An 18,864-nucleotide genomic window follows, 5' to 3' on the forward strand; every position below is an offset into this window, starting at 1 on the left:
AAGCAGAGGCCAAGCGGCTGCAGCACATAGCCGACGACTCCAAGCTGCGAGATCGCCAAGCTAAGGCAATTCGTGAGCGAAGCGCCGAAGAGTTCAAACGGCGAACTCACGAGGCCGAGGAAACACGGCAACGAAGGGCTGCCGCCACTACTGAAGGCAGCAAGGCCAAGTGCCAGGGATGCCACAAGGGGGATCATAGCGCGCGCACATCTTTTCTGTAACATAATCTTCACGGAATGGATTTGCCGTAGATATTTCTTTTGTTTTTTTACTCACACGAACGGCGCAAAGACGAAGTGGACGTTGCGGACGCACACTCACGCACTCACGTGAGCCATATACAGCTTCGGTTTTCGAGCCGAGTCTTGGTACACGGACGCCACGAAACCCTGGATGTTAGCCATTAACGGCTCGGCTGTAAAAAGAGCATTGTTGTTGAATCATCGTCACGCCACGCTACGACAGTACAAATGTCGCACGACTGAGCAATAGTTTTTCAACGGTGACGTCACTTGTTGCGCAGGATTATTCATGTGGCCTGATATCTCAATGATGCAGTAATGTTTAGATGCTTATGTCTTCGTGCTGGCCAGTCGAAGTTCGGCCGATGCTGGATCGTATGTTCGGCATGGACTCCCGCAGTGCGTCCCACCTGCCCTGCATGTACTCGCACAACGTCACCCGGAACATCCGGGAGCTGGCGTTGTAGAGAACAAAGTTGATGGCGAAGTTGGTGTAGTACAGCAGCATGAAGTAGCGCTGCAGCACGTAGGGCTGGGAGTTGTGTTCGGCGTCCTGAAGCTCCGAGTGTCCCAGAGACAGCAGGAACACGTAGATTCTCATGACGTAGCTCGGGAGGTTGAGAAGAATGAAGACCGTCGACACCAGCAGGAGCATGCGCGTAATGCTGATCTGAGTGGCATGAGCTATTCCTCCTCCTCTGGTCGCCGTTACCGTGCCGTCCTTGGAGACCACCGTGTCACTATTGAGCCTTTGTGGCGAATAAGCTGAAAAAGACAGGAAAAAGAAAAATGACACAATGAGAAACTTGCAGGCAACATTATAACCAGATTTTTTACTGTTTCAAAACCACATTATCTACACAAAATCTGAAAAAACAAAAACCAGCAAATATAAGCACACTGTGGAACCAAACTTGCGTAACCTGAAGTACAAAGTGCCTCAGACAGGCCGCCCTGCAGACATGCTGCCCAGACCCACTTGTACTGGTGCCTATGTGGTATTGCTTATGGACCACCTTCGTACCCACTCAGACCAGAATCTGCAGTAATAATCTGGTGATCCTGCTGCTTTTTGAAAGCATTCCTTTAGCTTAAAAAGTTATCATGCAAGATTTCCGCTACACTCTTACGCTATTGAAACATAGCTTTAATATACTCCTCAAAAGCAGGGTACACAATTTGCAGGTATTCTCTCACCGATATATGGATGTCCTACATAACTTCGAAGGAGGTGAACGCCGCACCTCCACCTCCTCATTTGCCTCAAGAAAGCCATACATCCAAAGTCACACCCACAGATAACAGACAAAAATGTCCTTCTCATTACCAACGTAGGTTAGGTTAATACAAACCTGATGGTTACCATCTCAACAAATGAGTGCACTCGGAAATAGTGTTCTAGCCTCAAGATGAACTTCTCAACGAGTTTTTGTGCAGATTACCTAGCACTACAGCTTTTGTTCGGTGCTAAGCGTCGAAAAATCGATATCCTCTTTAAGTTCTTGCGTTGCTGTGTTTGCACTCAAAGGAGTGCACACCACGGTGCACTCCTTGTCGACTGTAACAGGTATAGCAAGGCATGAGGAAGACTCACTGGAATCCTGGCAGTTTATCTGGATGTCAGGTACGCTACGCTGCTTCTTGTAGCGAAGGTAGAACAGGTATATGGCCCGGGCGATCATGAAGTTCATGAACGTGATCAGCAGAAACGGCACGATAAAGGTGACCACCGTGTCCAGGATGTTCAGGTAGTACAGTACACTGAAATTCCAAAAAGATAATGGAAGCTACCGTGATAGAGAAAACCATGAATTCACCACACTTGACATATTGAAAATTGTGTTGCCGGACTTATGGTCGATGCACCTAACCACCACGGGCTATTTACAACATAGGGTGTTCGTGACACACAGACGAAGGCAAGGTGCAATAACGGTGTTACCTTTCTTTTTTTCAAGCGTCAAAACGAAACTATGTACTCAAAGTGAGACACGTAATTAATGCTTCTTTTTGGGCGAGTTGGTTCATTGTGGAGCAAGGGAGTAACAGCGCGAACACACACCCACAAGATAGACGACACGGACACAGTAGCGCTGGAGACAAGTAAGCATAGGAAGATCTAGCTCCTTTTCTTCTTGTGGTTATTTCTTCTATATTGCTGGAATGTAAAGTTTTTCGAGCTTCCATATTACTCTGGCTTTCACTCTACCGTGTGCTTTATCTCATTCAAACAATAAATATTCTTTTCGAACCTATAATCATCTGAGTATCCATGGAAAAACAGCAAAAATGACCTACAATATCAAATATGTCATAAAAACAATTGCTTATAACATCCCCCATCCCCCTATAACACCCTCCAACACAACCTAATTATTATGAGCTGGAGAGCCATGTACAAAATATTTCTTTATTTCTATTGTCAGATTCACACCATCACCTGGCAGCATTTATATTTATTACTCACTAGCACTAAATCTTTGAGGAAAACATTGCATCGAATTTCTAATGTTAAAGTTGCAGTCTTCGCAGACACATGTAAAAATTACTAAATTGTTTTAAATGCGAAGCATTTCTTTGCAAACCTTTGCCTCTTTGAGCGTTTTTATCGACGTATCTATCTATCTAGCTATCTATCTATCTATCTAGCCGCCTACGTCTGGGTGTTCTCATGATCGCCCTCTTAGCTTGGTGCAGACCAAATTAGGCATGGGAGGGTAAGAAGATTTGACGAATATGACTGTCGGGTCATGACATGAATAACGTGAAAATCCTATCGCGTGCGTCGTCAAACGCTTTACTCTAGACACGTGTGGCACATACCCGTTTACCTCGGACCGTGGCGCACGGGAATGCGCTACAGGTGATTGACAGTTTATATCTACCCAGGAAGGTGGAAAACAGACAATGGTGACATAATGCGAGAGCGTTAAGAAAAACCGACATCGGCAGCGTTGACCCGACGAATGGAAAGAATGAAAATTAGGATCCCAGCAGGAACCGAACCCAAGAATTCTGCGCGGCAATCAGGTATTCTACCACAGAGCCACGCCAGGTCTATAAACTGGTTTGGAAAAACAGCCTATGCAGGCGTAATGGCGGTGCAATGTCAATTGTGGTTGTAGTGCTGGCTAATTTTGCAAGAAAGCAATAAACACTACATGATACTCCTACGATGTGTACTCCTGCGATACAGGCGTCATATCACAGTAACGTCGGTGCTTCCAGTGTTGGATCCGCTTTTATAGCAGTCTAATAAACAATGCATTTGTGTTCCTGTGATTCAGCAAGCTATAGTGAAGCATTGCTCGACCCCGGAGGAATACATTAACTAAAGTTACGTATGATATTCACATGATTGCACCGTAAAGTGCACTTAGTCCGCTAGAATGACGCAGTGTCATCTTGATTTCTTACGAGGCTGGTCGATGGCTTCATGCTGACCGACGATGATGCCAGATTGATTGACAGCCCCTTTGTAGACTAGGCTACGTAGGCCGCATACGCCAGATATATATGATTACGACAAGCACTATCCACTGATGTTGGTCTACGTAGCGCTATCCAGGCCTACCAGCCTCGACGGCCTATATCGACAGACAATTTGTCGACAAAATGACCGAGGCACCCACAATTTCTAACAGCTGTACTATGCTTCATTCATCACTACACATGGACACCTCGTCACCGCTATCACGACCGGATCCGATAACAAGTCATGACCAGCGGCTGGTGCTCACTGATCACGGTGATGTTGACCTCGTTCAAGAACTGTCAAAGTCCTCTTCCACGCATGCACACGGGTTCGTGAGATGTGCGTGCGTTCTCCATCATAAGGGACAAGTATAAGCACTACATATCAGCTTACCGCTTCTGGTGTTAGTAATACCCACGTTGCTGTTGGCAGCGTTACCCAACTGTAAACAACTGGTTATATAACACATATGCTGCTCTTCAACCTATATGTGTGTGTATAAACTTTATACAAATCTTTAACGTCACTTTGTAACGTTTCACTCAGTAAAAAAATTACGCCACAATCACCTTCCCGCTGCATGCTATAACATCGACTCCCACGGTACGTGGGATCTGCCGTATTTTTATGTTACTAATGGAGTCTCGAGATCCTTGGGCAAAATATCGAGCAAAGAAACAAGAGAGCAATTATGCTGCAACAAAAGCTATCGAAGGGAAATGTCTCTCAAAAATAATCACAGTTCTACGAATATTTTTCACAAAACTCGATTTGTTTTTACTCGAATCACAGTACACGATTTTTTTTTTCATTTACTTTGCACACTTAGCGGCAGACATTATCTCCTGCCCCATATAACCATCACGGCTTATATTACATGCAATCCATGTTTCACAATATCTGCTTAATTTTTTATGGTTCAAAGCGCGCTATTCTAGTCACCACTGCCAGCCAGTTAATATAGTATAACGATCAGAAAGAACTAGAAGCGGTCGTTAATAGTAACTTAATAAACCAAACCAGGTTCTCTTTACCGGACCGCAAAACAAGGAAGTGCGGTTGGAGCAGTACTTTCAATAAAGCCCAGCAGCGGTACGCTCCGCAAGGTACGATTACACTTCCGGGCTTGCTTTGGACGACTCATTAAATTTGGCTTCATTTAAAGTGCTTCGCAAACGCTCATATATTGCGTTCGCATTTGTTTGGCTATCTGGTACGGGCCTTAAGTCTCTTTGCTCCCATCCAACATGTGCATGTTCTTTTGAAGATGTCGCAATTACCTCGCTTTTCTTTTACAATACCATTTTCAGATTTCTACGATCTTCCCGTTCTCGTTTCTCGAATGAATTTTTTCCATTTTACTTTCTTCTGGATGTTTGTGGAAATTTTTTCGACATTTTTTTTCGACAACCGATACCTCCCAAACCACAGTGAAAGTCGAGGCTGTAGTTTTCTCGAAGTAGGCTTCGGTGAGGAGACTTATAAGATCAACTGCCTTGCTCTACAGACTGGACCCTTTTCGTGTTCGTGTCTAAACTAATAAATCCGACTCCCACGGTACGTGGTATCTGCCGAATTTTTTTACATTGAGAGAAACGATACGAAATCACGCTAATGATAGGCGCAAATGGTATACGCACACACATATGTTTAAGAGTCCCACATGTGCTATATAACCAGTTGTTTACAGTGACGTAACGATGCCAACAGCAACATAAGTATTATCAACACCAGACACAGTAAGCCGATATGTAGTGCTTATATTTGTCCGTTATTATGGAGAACGTACGCACGTTTCACAAACCTGTGTTCATGTGTAAAAGGGGTTCTTGCTAGTTCTCATGTAGATGGCAGTGAACGCAATGTCTTTGTTATTGTGATTAATGTTCTCAACGCAAACCTCGCCGATTCCGGTGCTTGTACGTGCGTGTTCGGTGTCTGGCGGCCAGGAAAGTGGTATGCGGCCTACGTTGAAGTTCTGCATCGCCCTGGTCTTGTATGGGCCCACGCCGCCGTGCCTGCAATGAAGCCGCTTGCGGTGGACAACTTATTGGAATCCCGTGATTGCAGCGGCCTCATCGCTTCAGGTTTCAGAATGTGCTAACACGCCAATATCTGTGAGCAGAATGTCTTTTTCGAGGTCGTGCACGTGCGCACGCACGAACTGTACGTTGAGAGCGGCGAGCATGCGGTGATTGTTATGGTTGTGGCACCGAACGAAGGTGGTAGCCCGGTTCCAGACGATGTCTAGAGGCGTGTTTGCTAGCCGGGCCATGTCGTCGACAGCCGTTGTCGATAGAGTCGGTGAAATGCCGGAACCTGAAATCACCTTTTGCGTTGGTGGGGTAAAGACCGTCGAGGTTGGTAGCCCTGGAAAGTGCTGCGTAGAACAACTTTAGTGGATGGCGCTTATCGTATCCGAAGACTACCGGGCGTAGGGGCCTTTTGTGAGTTATCAATAGTTATGGCGTTTGCCTGCGCAGGGGGCAACTATGCCCTCTTTCACTAGATATTTTTCTGGCGTATATCATGGTTATGATGGTTTGCAGTCTCACGGGCACTCATTTCACTTCTATTGAGGGTGTGAGGTAGTGAGGAGCTTCGTCCTGGCTGGGACGACAATGGCTACCGTGGACGTTGGAGATGCAAGTCAAGAGGCTGCCGTGTTCATCACGCTCGATGTACTACAAGGCGCTCATGTTTTCATTAACGAGGCCGTCGCTTACGTCGATGGTCTGGCCGCTTGGTCTTTTCAACAGTTGCAGAGAGCGCAGCTAGAGCACTGCATGGGCCGTGATTTTCGGCCCGGGCCCGGCCCGGGACCGGAACTCGTTAAAGTTTACCCGCCCGAGCCCGGCCCGGTGATTCAATACGCAACCCGTGCCCGGCCCGAACCCGAGAAAAAGTTTCGCCTACCCGGCCCGGCCCGGCCCGACGGCAAATCAGGCCCGACAGAGGCCCGAGCCATTAATATAGGTGGTGTTGCAAGAACATAGAATCTACAGCAAACTGTTTTAAGTTGCAAATATCTACGCTTTGTTGGCGAATATTTCGCTAACAATTCTAGTTTAACCTACGGTAATTTCGTGTAAAAAGGGGCTCACGGTAGAAACAGTTGAGTGGACATACTGGGCACAATGAACGTTTGTTCGACAATAGTATACTATAACTTTATTATTTTTTTGCTAATGCAATGGGGATCATCAAGAGAGTTTTGTAGCAGATATTGCCGCAAGGAAAGTGATTTGTAACATGAGTTCAGTTTCGATAGGAAGCGCAATAAAAACACAGGAGACAGAGAACAGAACGCTCTCTTCAATTTGTTTTTATTGCGCTCTTTACTGAAATTTAAAGCATGCTCTAACGACAAAGCCAATCGTGCACCCTTCTGGGTATGTAACACCTGTCTTCAGCATGGTAGCGCCTTGCCACAGCAAGTTGGAGGAAGAAAGCCAAGTTTGTTACCTTGCTGTATGTACACTAACCTAGATAAAAATTATAACGAACCGTGTGCACCACGTGTACTTTTAGAAATACCTATAGGCAGCCGAAAGGACGAAAAAAGTATTTGTGGTAGCATTCTTTTCATATATCATATATATTTCATATATCACCACTGCTACTTATACAATCCACAAGTCTTCTGTGGCATATTTATAGTTTATTTCTTCACGTGATATTGTGCAAAAAATCAAATTATCTAGAGATACCGGCTTTAAGCATGCCCTCCACCGTTGCATCACATATCCTGCCGCGCTAAAGTTTCTCGCACTGCACACGCTAGCCGCAGTTGTGTACATCTGCCTTGCGAATTGTGAAGGTGTCGGCAGTCGCTTTTCTTAACTTCCAGCATTGCAGCAAATTTAGGATGTATTTGTGGACCTCTGCAGAATGTGCAGCTTATCCCTTCATTTCTATCCTTCCCGAACGTCGTGACACTACTCAGTACCACCTATAAAACTCCCGTTTGAGGGCTTCTGCCTGCAGTTTTGAGCAGTGTATGTTATGCGCGGCTTGCTCCGCACTCTTTTTTTTTTTCGTATCATAATGCTGTGTGCCTTCCTAACGATGTTGTTCTGGTAGAAGGTGACCACTGCACTACGTGAGTAGGACTGGCAGGAGGTGGACGAAACGATTTCGATCTATTTTTGCTGTTCGTTACAGTTTGGTAATAAAGGCGCGAATAAGCTTCTCGGCGCTTACTTATTCGATGCCTACGGTTCAAGGTAAAGGGACATCACCTGGCACGGAATTCGTAATTGTCTTTTTTCAAGCCTGATATTTCGTCAAGCGAAGATATTTTGCCTCACGCCCTATGCTGTTTGAACCTATGCTATTCCTGCACATTCCAACGGTGTTGCGGCAGTGTCATGTAGCTCTCACACTATACCTGTATAGCGCAGGCGACCCAAACACGCGGCCCGTGGTGGACCCAGACGACGGCCCAAACCACTCTATTGGCCGCGGCCTCGCCGTCACGTGACCCTCCACTTCCGGTTGGGGGAGTGCGTAGCTGGGCCGCTGATCGGGAGGACCAACAGTGCTGAAAACATTTTCACGAACCGTCCGTCCCCATCCTCGCCTGCGGGCCGCGTGCTCAGAGGGGTGGGGTGTCAACAAGACAGGTTTTTTTCTTCTTTTTTCGGTAGCCGAGTGTGCCGGCGGCTCTTCGAACAGGCGGTTTGCCTTTCGAGACGCAGCATCGTTTGCGGTTGGAACTGCAATCGGTCCGGGCTTTATTCCTCCCGTTTCGGACTGCGCGTGTGTATGGCGCAAGCGGACGGGCCACTCGCGTTCTTACTGTCACGTGACTCAGCCGCCCGCGGGTCGGTCCGTCGTCTGGATACACCATAAAGGACCGCGGCCCGCACATGACCGTCTTCGTCCCATTTTTTTTTTAATTTTCTTTATAAGTATGTTTTTAAGCTACACAGGCGTGACAGGTCTATAGCTTTTTCGTCGTGAGGCATCCCCTGCGGCCACCCTGTGTTGATACCTAACTGTGAAACAAAACTCTATATTTCAAAATCGGCGTCCGGATTTTAGTCATGTTCAAGATAGGTATCCCTATGTTGTTGGAATCCTGCCGCCAAATACCCTTCAGAAACAACATATTTGTGATATATGGGAAAGCTGTTCTTTTAAATGGCAACGTTAGCTAACATTTGGTACGACCTAGCCCCCCCCCCCTCTCTCTCTCTCTCCCCTCCCCTCCCCTCCGCGCGCGCTTTTAGCTGCGTTACTGTCCTGGCTCTTGCGGGAGTAAATTTTCGTGAATGCGGCCCGTTAGCTGAGGTGGGTTTGAGACCCCTGATATAGCCGAAAAAGGCGAAAGTTCAAATGTCGAAAGTCAAAATTGCGAAAAAGGCGAAAGTCAAAATTGGGCACACCAAGCTAGCTGTGCGCGTCCATCTCGCGCCACATGGCCACTGGGGGCCGTGTCAAAGCCACGGAAAAACAATGTGTCTGTACACGAATTCTATGTAACGAGACTCCGTGCAGTCCTTTCGTTTTAGTGGAAGGCTGGAAACTTCAAAAACGCTTCCCCGCTTTGGAGCTATGTGATCGCTCTTGCGATAAGTTACAGGTATATATTTAATATACTACATTTATTACTGCGATTACAGAATAACATTTGGGATATAAAATGGTAACGAATGCAAATAAAGCACAGAATAACGACATGTTCCCTATATAAGCGTCTGGTATATCTACCTTTAGCTCTGCCATGTAAGATAGATCAAGTAGCCCCATATGCAAGGAGCGAAAGAAGTTCAGTACTTGTCTCTAATCAGGGGCGTAGCCAGGGGGGGGGGGGTTCGAACGCCCCCCGAAATTTTTCAATTTTGCATATGTATATTACACGCACACATACAAACGCACACACGAACGTACATAAAGTATGGCTGATCCGCCCCCCCCCCCCCCCCCCCCGCCCGAAAAAAATGTCTGGCTACGCCCCTGTCTCTAATAAAATTTCTCTAAAAAGCTTGCCCCCACATAAAAAAGCGTTTTTTTTTTTCGAGAGAAAATGTGAAACATGTATGTATGTATGCACAACGTATGTGGAACGAACTTCACGGGGCACTAGAAAGAAACACAATTTCTCCGTTATCAGTAAATTACTCTTCTGCGATTCCTAAATCACCACGCTCGCCGGGACAAGACTCTTGGTAAGTGAGAAAACGCGCAAAAAGGTAAATGCGGGTGGCGACGCTCCCTTTAAATTCGTGCAGCAGACACCGTGACACCTTAGATTCTGACGGCGTCTAATGGGGCGTACGTAGTTCCTAATTACTAAAAATGAAGCACATTGACATCTGAGGGGGCCATAGACTTAACATACGAGGTTTAAGAAAATTTTATAGAGCCAATGTCCCCAAATACGAAAATAAAGTTTGAAATCCGTGACGTCACGCTCGGAGATTTCGGCGCGAAATTTAAAAAAAATGGAATTTTGACCTTGATTTTCTCGTCTGATAATAAACTTATGATTGTGAAGTCGAGTTCTTAGGGTTCACTTTATCAGTCTAAACCGATTCAGTGCTTCAATATAGTGTCCATTTATGAACCTAGCAAAGTCCAAGCCCGGCCCGACCAAAGCCCGCCACCTCAAACCCGGGCCCGGCCCTAAACCCGGGCCGGGCCCGGGTTTCCGGGTAGGCCCGAGCCCGTGCAGTGCTCTAAGCGCAGCTATTGCTGCTGCTCTACGCAAACTGAAGATTGGACCCACCCAACAAGCTGTAATTCTCTCGGACTGTAAGTCGGCAATGCAACAACTTTCGCGAGGGACGCCCACAAACAAGTTCGGTCGCCATTCGTTAGCATCACTGAAAGACGCTACCCCCCAAAAAAAGGTATCAAGATAACTTTCCAGTGCATACATTGACATGTTGGTGTCAGTGGCAACGAAAGAGCAGATACCCTAGCCCACGAAACACTCTCACGACAACCGAGAGTCAGAGCTCCTACGAATCATCAACTACCAAAAGAGACAATTCGCTGCCATTTGCCTTCTTTGTGGAATTCGCCTCATCAGCCCTGTGTCACAAAAGAACTTAGTCGCGCCGACTAAACTTCTCGTATAGAGTAAGAACACCATCGGCCGACGCTCCTGCATGGTTGTTTAAAGTAAGGGACGCTCCTTCTCCGTTGTGCACTGAGTGCAATGAACCCGGGGATACACATCACAAGACCTGGTCCTATAAGCGCTTTTGCTCCTGAAGGGAGAAACTAATGGACTCTAATAAGAAAAGAGGGCTTCCCCACGGATGCTGTGAAGACACTGTGTTTCCGGCCAGTGTGCGGATGGTCCGCAAGGAAGTGGCTACTATACTTTTACGTTTTCAACGAGACAGGTTTAAGCGATGTATCGTGAGACTTACGCCATGGAAAGAGTCGCTCAGGCGCAGCGACTGCCGGTCAGGTCTGCCAGGCTAACCCCGCCTGTGCCAACATGATCACCACAACCATGACCACTCCGATGTTGGCCGTGATCACGTACGGTTTGCCGATGCTCCAGTAAATTGAGGCCGGCAGGCTAACCATATCGCTTGCGTTAATGTTGGCAACCTTGTTCAGGGTATCCCTTTGTATCTGTTCGTTGTTATAACCTGTTGTGTGATTGCATGCGGGATGACATAACACGTTCTCCGCAGCGTCGTCGAGGCGACGTGCGTTACAGTGGTCGACGTCCGCATTGCTATAATATAGCCGTATGTCATCAGGGCACTTAGCGGCGCCGTCTTCGCTTTTCCCAAAGCGGCTCTCAATCAACTTGACGTCATCCTCGGTCAGCATGAGGCCATAGCCCAGCCTCATATGTAATTGAAGAGAACACTGCGTCCTTCTGGAGGACCACGTGGACTAGGGGATGGCAGTCGAGCGTCTTTAAGGGGTGTTCTGTCTTCAGCTCCCTCACTTGCCTTGCGTTTCAATGCGTATGCTCGTCGTTAATGTGTTGATTGAGGGTGCGATTCACCTGTGGCAGGTATCCGCATAACATGAACTGGGGTATGCGGGTATGTGCCACACGTGACTGAGGGGAAGAATTTCATGACGTAAGCAGCAGGCGTTTGCACTATTCACTGATCCCCTCCTATGCCAAATTTGTTATATTACAAGTATGGAGACGACCAGGAGAGCGCACAGACGTAGGCAGATAGATAGATAGATAGATAGATAGATAGATAGATAGATAGATAGATAGATAGATAGATAGATAGATAGATAGATAGATAGATAGATAGATAGATAGATAGATAGATAGATAGATAGATAGATAGATAGATAGATAGATAGATAGATAGATAGATAGATAGATAGATAGATAGATAGATAGATAGATAGATAGATAGATAGATAGATAGATAGATAGATAGATAGATAGATAGATAGATAGATAGATAGATAGATAGATAGATAGATAGATAGATAGATAGATAGATAGATAGATAGATAGATAGATAGATAGATAGATAGATAGATAGATAGATAGATAGATAGAAGGAATGCTTTGCATTTATTACGGACACAGTTGAAAACAGCACCCTGTTGTCCGTGTATGTCTACGCTATGATTGGTAACCATTGCCTGACGGATAAACTGAGTGAATAAATTAATTCACATTGAATGCTTGATTATACCAAAGTCTGGTTATCTCTCGCGACCGTATTTTGTTCGTTAGGAACCAAAAGAACGTGACCTCTTCGGGCAGGTTATACGTTGAGCCTATACGGGCCAAGATGTGCCCTTTATACACAGTGGCCAACATTATGTGGCAGCTCAGGTGAGGAAAGAATGAGGCATTTCTTTTCGACGAAGCAACGTAACATGTACGGAGAGGCAGCAAAAAGAGAGCAACCATTGTGCTGTTAACCATATGTTTGCTGATAGATAAGGTAAGGTATATGGACATGAACTATTCTAATGTAAATTCCACGTATGATTCACATGCTCGAACTAATTACGGGCTTTTTTTTTTTCTTTTTCACGTGCTGCATCACGGCTTTGGAATAAACGACCGACATATCTCACTAAGCTACAGTCGTTTGTCGCTTATATAACTAACTTTCACTCATTCATGCATACATCGCTCAGTAATTAAACATGAAATAGACGTATTGTCGCATTTTTTCTTGCTCATGCGCTCGTATATTTAGACAAGTCATATAGCATAGCGGCTCCTTTTACAACTCCTGCGAGAGTTACGAGGCCCTACCTTTATATAACAATTATTGTATATAACCTTCATGCAATAAGGTACTTGTGAACACGTACTTAGTTTTTTTTCCGGAAGGGCGCCACAGCTGATATTCCGTTGGTTATTCTGTTATGTATGACGCATATCAACGTTTAAAACGTACCACACGAAATAAGAATCATGCATCGTTCCAACTCGTACCAACAAATCCGACTAGCTGTACAAATTTTATGCAGTATTTCCGCAAAGTCACCATTGGCTAAAGACCGTGACGTCATGCAGGTCAAGCTCACCTCTCGTACTCGGGGTGAAGGCTGCAGTCCGAGTGCTCTCCGTCGCCGACTCGCACGATCAGCAACAACGGAGCGTTGAGCGCCAAGCTGAGAAACGCAGTGGCGCCTATTACGAGGCGCGGTCTCCTGCTGGGAGAGCTAGCCTGCAGCTTCCAGAGAGGGTAACGTACTGCCACGAACCTCTCCGCCGTAAAGCTCACCGTCAACCACACGGACCAGCAGGCGAAGACAGAGGTGAAGAATACGGTGACGAGACAGAGCCCGTGCTGGTACACCTGCGCCAAAATTGTGATTCAATGTTCCCAACTATAACTTCAACGGCTTCTGTATCAAATATATCAGTCCAACACTGAAAGACAAAACAATATGTACCTGCCGTGATCGGCATTCAAGTCTATTTTGATAAAATGTTAACTGAATAAAGAAAAACGTTAGCATAAACACAACAATTTCTATAGCCACTTTACCAAGGGATGCAAAGGTGTAGATTACGGACGTAATTTAATAGCCATGCGTATACTTAAGGGCGTGCAGTTTATTAAGAAATATTGCCCCTCTTGGCGGTGCAGTGAACTGCAATGTTAGAGTAGCAAGCGCTTTATTCAGTGCAGAATGCAGTCGAGCAGCAAACCATTCCCAAGCACATCTACAGTGGCTGACTGCACGTACGTATAAGCCAGTTTGCCATACGTGTCGTCTTCACAGCACAAAAGCCTAAGGTGAAGTCTACTGCCGACCATCCATGACGTTCATCAGATGCATGTGAATGTAATTAGATGTGACTGTTCGCTCTCTGTTTAAGACCACCAGCACATTATAATTACACATGAGTGAGTTTCTCGCCTGTGGTAGCCCCCAGTGTATGCACCTGTAAAAAAATTCACAGCGTCCCTTACGCATTCTCCTATGATGACTCGACCGCGAAAGCCATGTTTTTTTTTTCTTCTCAGTCAATGTATCGATCCTCCCTGCCCCTCTGAAAGATTTCCGTGCCTCACCAGGTTTTTCAATGCCTCCGCTACGGGCCCACCTTTTACGGAGCGACGATGTCATGTGAGGACATCATGTGATGTCACGTTACGTGACGCCATAGTGACGTCGTGATGACGTAAAAATTTAGGTTATCTGTGACATCATGATATGGTAACATGGTGACGTCATACCTGCTAATTTGTTGCACGAATCTTTTGAACGCTTACGCCGACTGACAGTCAATTTTCGCGTTTGATATGGCATTGAAGGCTTTCGCCTTAAGAAAGATCTGACTGTGACTTACATTGATACCACGTTCGTTCAGCCAGGCGAATGAAAGTACGATGAGAAAGCCCGAGTCAGAAACAGCCAGGGCTCCCATGTATAGACTGGACGTACGGCTCCTCAACTTGGTGAAGAGAAAGATGATGAGAGAGAGGACGTTGCCGACGAGTCCCAGGTAGATGACGGCCGGCATGTAGGTGGCGTTGAGGAAATCCAGCACCTGAATGGCCATCGAAGGATGGTCAGGAACGGCATCGACGCGATGGCGCCTGGAAGACATGCCTCGCCTCGGACCGGCCGACGTCGAGGACTCAACGTCCGGGGTGCAGTTGAAGATGGCCGTCACGGTTGCGGCAACGGCGCCACCAGCGCTGTCGACGCCTACGATTCCTTTGCTGATCATTTCCAATATCGTCGACGAGTTCGGTGACGCCATAATTAGGTCTTGACCACTGGTGTACATACCTGCGCAAGGTCGAGTAAGAAACGTGACTAAACATAACCGAGGATTTCCAAACATGTATGACACGCACAGGACATCTTCAAAGCCTTTCTGCCACAATACTTTAACGGCACTTGCACAGCACTTTCCTAGCACGTTCAAACCTTGGCTTACAACCGCTCTCAAATATCCCTCACCAGATCGCTTAAGTTTTCCGCACTTCATAATTAACTCCGCTAGTCAGTTCTCTTAACTAACACTACTGTACCATCTAACACTAGAAGCCACCGTCATTTAAACATTGCGCCATTTTCCCGTACAGACAATTCTAAATACAGCTTTTTAGGAGAGGAGCTGTTTAGGCTTCTGTGGTGAGGTAAGGTGAAATGAGATTTATTTTGTCCTGGAGAACCCCGATCAGACACCCCCCGAAGGAGGGTCCGCCGCAGTTGCTGGCCGCCCCCAAGCCGGCATTGGAATACCGTGGCATTCCGCCCGTTTGCAGGATTACTGTACTGTCGCGAGCAGGACGGAGAGTTCTCTGCTCTTAAGCGCCCTTTCCTTGTCCTGTTTTGTGCTGAACTTGGCGCTGCGTAACGCCGGGTAATAACAGAGCATGGGAGCGAGTGCGCAATTATTCCATCCACCCACAGCTAGGGCATCCTGGATCTATGCCTTCAGCAAAGTGACTAAATGAGCTACGAGAGGAGAACGAACCTGCCTGCACCATTCGGAGAGGCGACCACTGTGGTCTGGTGAGCTTGCAATGCGGGAGGCGGTCTCTCGGCCTTGATAGTGAGACGTCACTTCATGGGAGGCGTCAAGTGGATCTTTGAACCTCTCCGCGAACCCACCTGCGGACCTAATTTATCGCGCACGGTTACGGGCAAATTCGTTGGCGTTGGGGACTGACGGATGAACCGCTGAGCTCATGTGGACTGGGAAACAGGTAATTCTGGGAAAGTATACTACAACCCTCGAACTGAGGTTAGCAGCAGCCTGCCTGGAGACCAATCCCGAGGTGAAGGCCCGGATGGCAGCCCTGAAGTCAGTGAATATCTGAGAATGCGAAGCGTCCTTTATCGCTAGAGGTATCGCCACCTGCTCTGCTACGGAGGCAGAAACCTTCCAAACGGAAGCTGATTTGAGTACGGGACCGCACTGATCAACAAGCACGGCCACAAAGCTATCGGAGCCGCCGTTTCGCGTGACTAGAATACTAAGCTGCGCCTAGTGCGTACAATGCAATAGCTCGGCCGGCGCTCGCTCTCTTTGTCCTCTTTTTATGATTGACTATAAATAAACATAGTTTGCTCTTGGCGACGTATATTCGAGATAAGAGGATAGCTATAGTATATTTTTCCTGTATGGCCTGGAAGTTTGGCGGATAATAAGGCCTGCGGCCAGCACATCCATTGAAGTTGACACAATTGATGTGGGGTATAGACGTTTCTTCAATGCGTGAGCCCCCTGAAGGAAACAACAGAGAAGCACAGAAAAGATAAACGTAAGAAAAAGAAACTGACAGGAATAGAGGGAGAGAGGCCCTTGCTGATGAAGACCACACTTATTAAGTTATGTTAATTAAGACCACGCTACTTATTATAGCGCTAATTAGATCATGTTAATTAAGATCTTGCTAATTATGACCTTCCCAATTAAGACCTTGATGTCGGCCACAAGCTCCGCCGTTAGTCCATCCTTGCAACACTAGTGCAAACTGCCTACACTTTTTCCTTGCGTGAAAGAAAACTGAAATTTGCTGCCTACGTGTACTCGTTCTCTTCCTCTTTATTCCTAAATACAACTGAATAATATGAACTTTTATTTGATTTTAGGAGCTGGCTCACCAGGTTCTTAAGCTGGGGCAATAGTCCGCGTCGTACGCGTAAGCTTAGTTCCATAGGCGACAGCTGCAGGCGCAGCTGGCGCGAAAGAGAATTCTACTTCCTCTTCTTCTTCGAGTGCCTTGATGATGACATTGACGCAGGTAAAGCCACATATAGCATAGCCAACTGCAGCATGCGCACGCTCGCGCGAAGGAAAAGTTTTCTTCTTATCGTTCTTCGAGCGCCTTGATGATGACAATAACGCAGGCAAAACCACATTTCCTCGATTTCCTCGACCACACGTTCGGCCACAGCCGCAAGGTCTGCGACCGCTTGTGGTTCGACAACAACCTGACCACAATCGCTACTATAAAAACATGTGACGTCTTTATATGACAGTAGAGGAATTGTATGGAGCATTCACGGTTTACCCGATTATCTCCAAGCCAGCTCCTCAGTCATCATTTACTTCGTGGATATGGCGAGATTTTGTTTGTTTATATTTATAATGTGTATTGTCTGCCAGTTGTAATAATGTAATAAATGCATTTATTTAATCATAATATAACAAATGCCGCTGTCTCTCATCGAGCCACTCCTCTCCTCGGAAGTGAAGCACGGAAATAGCACAACATGGAACCATTCCCTCACATTCGTTGGTTGAGGAGCTCTTCGCATTGCTGAAGGAAAGGGAAAGTAAGGAGGTCACCTTGAGATCGAAGCTCGTCTACGGCCCTATGAACGGTTGGAGAAGTGAATCATCGCAGCTATTTTTGCGTACATATATATTATGATGACCCTCTGCTCCAGAAATCTCTTGGTAATTTTATTTTCTTACAGCCGATGGAATACCCAGGTAAGAGGTCAGAAAAATTGAAAAGAATTGAGGAACTGTGGATGTGTTGAGTATCCTGAACGCATTTGGCGATAACCACCCCGCGCCAATACTACTAATAATAATTTCAGGTGTTTAACGTTGGAGATCTACGATACAATTATCGTAGATTTGGCAGGCTGAAGTGGAGAACTCCGGAAATTTCGACCACCTGGTGTTCTTAACGTGTACTTAAATCGAAAAGTGCTCGGACTTTCGCATTTCGCCTCCATAGAAATGAAACCACCTTGGCCGGGATCCAATCCGTGTCTTTTTGATCAACAGTCGATCACCATAAGCACTAGACCATCGTGGCGACCCACCACCACCATGCCATCCGCACCATCATCTTATAATCATCATTTGTGCTGATTGAATGCTAGAGGAAGAACCTTTGCTCCAGAAAACTTATTTTCATCTCCTTCTTTTAACAGCAAAGCTGTTCAGTAAATCGTTCCTTCTCCGGCGAACCAAAGAACTATCATCATTATAAACGGGTATGTGCCACAGAAATTGGGTAAACGACGACGTGCCCATAGATCTATGATAGGTGCGAACGCTTGCTTCCAGCACGAGGTTCTGTCTCTGCAGTTTGGACATCTGTGTCGTGTCTGTGACCGTCTGTGGTTTAACTCGAACCTTTCTGCGCCGAGAATCAACGTAGAAACAACCTAGCATCACCTAGCTAAAGCCTAGAAACAGCCAGATTATTCTTCAGAATCGTCTTCTTTTGCTGTTTCAAGCCTTGCGCAGCTTAGTGCAAATCTTCGCCAATTTTTTTATCCAGGTATTGCGGAATATTTTCAACTACACAAGCTGTCGCCACGAAAAAGTTACATTTCACAAAAATTGGTATTTCGTTAGATTATTATTTGTGCGTAATGACATTGTAATGACGCTATCTGGGTAACTCAGAAAGAGAGTGTAAACAATGCAGCGCTGGTTACGTTCACGCGACGCCCACGTGAGTTTCTTAAGTTCGACGTGAGTTAGTTGAAATACTCGTCGTAGCCCGTGCAATAAAACAGTCGACAGCATACAAGACTCCGCGCTTAATCTTGCCTAGTGCGCTCGTCTATTCCACTTTTTGTCCGTCAAGTTGAAATATGCTTCACAAGATGCAGCTGCCCCATAAGTATAAGTAAGTTTCGCAAAGCTTTTCCAACCATGCAATCGTTGAAACGTTCATTATTCAATTACTGCTGCCAGGCGACGTTTTGAATTACCATGCTGCATTTCACCGTCAAATA

At 46.2% G+C, this 18,864-nt stretch overlaps 1 protein-coding gene across 1 annotated transcript; it reads right to left on the reverse strand.

The window, feature by feature from the left end:
• Positions 1-325: 325 nt before the first annotated feature.
• On the reverse strand, positions 326-14,905 carry LOC119403065 (pyrokinin-1 receptor). Its single transcript, XM_049418159.1, has 6 exons — positions 14,489-14,905; positions 13,213-13,487; positions 1,781-2,003; positions 1,373-1,387; positions 629-963; positions 326-389 (listed from the first exon to the last, which is right to left on the reverse strand). Exons 1-6 carry the CDS (start codon positions 14,903-14,905, stop codon positions 326-328), a joined length of 1,329 nt encoding a protein of 442 aa, XP_049274116.1.
• Between the last annotated feature and the right edge of the window lie 3,959 nt (positions 14,906-18,864).

The sequence above is a fragment of the Rhipicephalus sanguineus genome, chromosome 8 (genome assembly GCF_013339695.2).
Source record: "Rhipicephalus sanguineus isolate Rsan-2018 chromosome 8, BIME_Rsan_1.4, whole genome shotgun sequence".
In the NCBI taxonomy this organism is placed as follows: domain Eukaryota; kingdom Metazoa; phylum Arthropoda; class Arachnida; order Ixodida; family Ixodidae; genus Rhipicephalus; species Rhipicephalus sanguineus.

Coding starts and splice junctions, on each gene's coding strand:
- LOC119403065 (XM_049418159.1), bottom strand. CDS start 14,905: ATGGCGTCACCGAACTCGTCGACGATATTGGAAATGATCAGCAAAGGA. Junction 2,004..13,212: donor CTTCACCCCGAGTACGAGAG/GTGAGCTTGACC, acceptor TTGGAATTTCAG/TGTACTGTACTACCTGAACA. Junction 390..628: donor GACGCACTGCGGGAGTCCAT/GCCGAACATACG, acceptor GCTAACATCCAG/GGTTTCGTGGCGTCCGTGTA.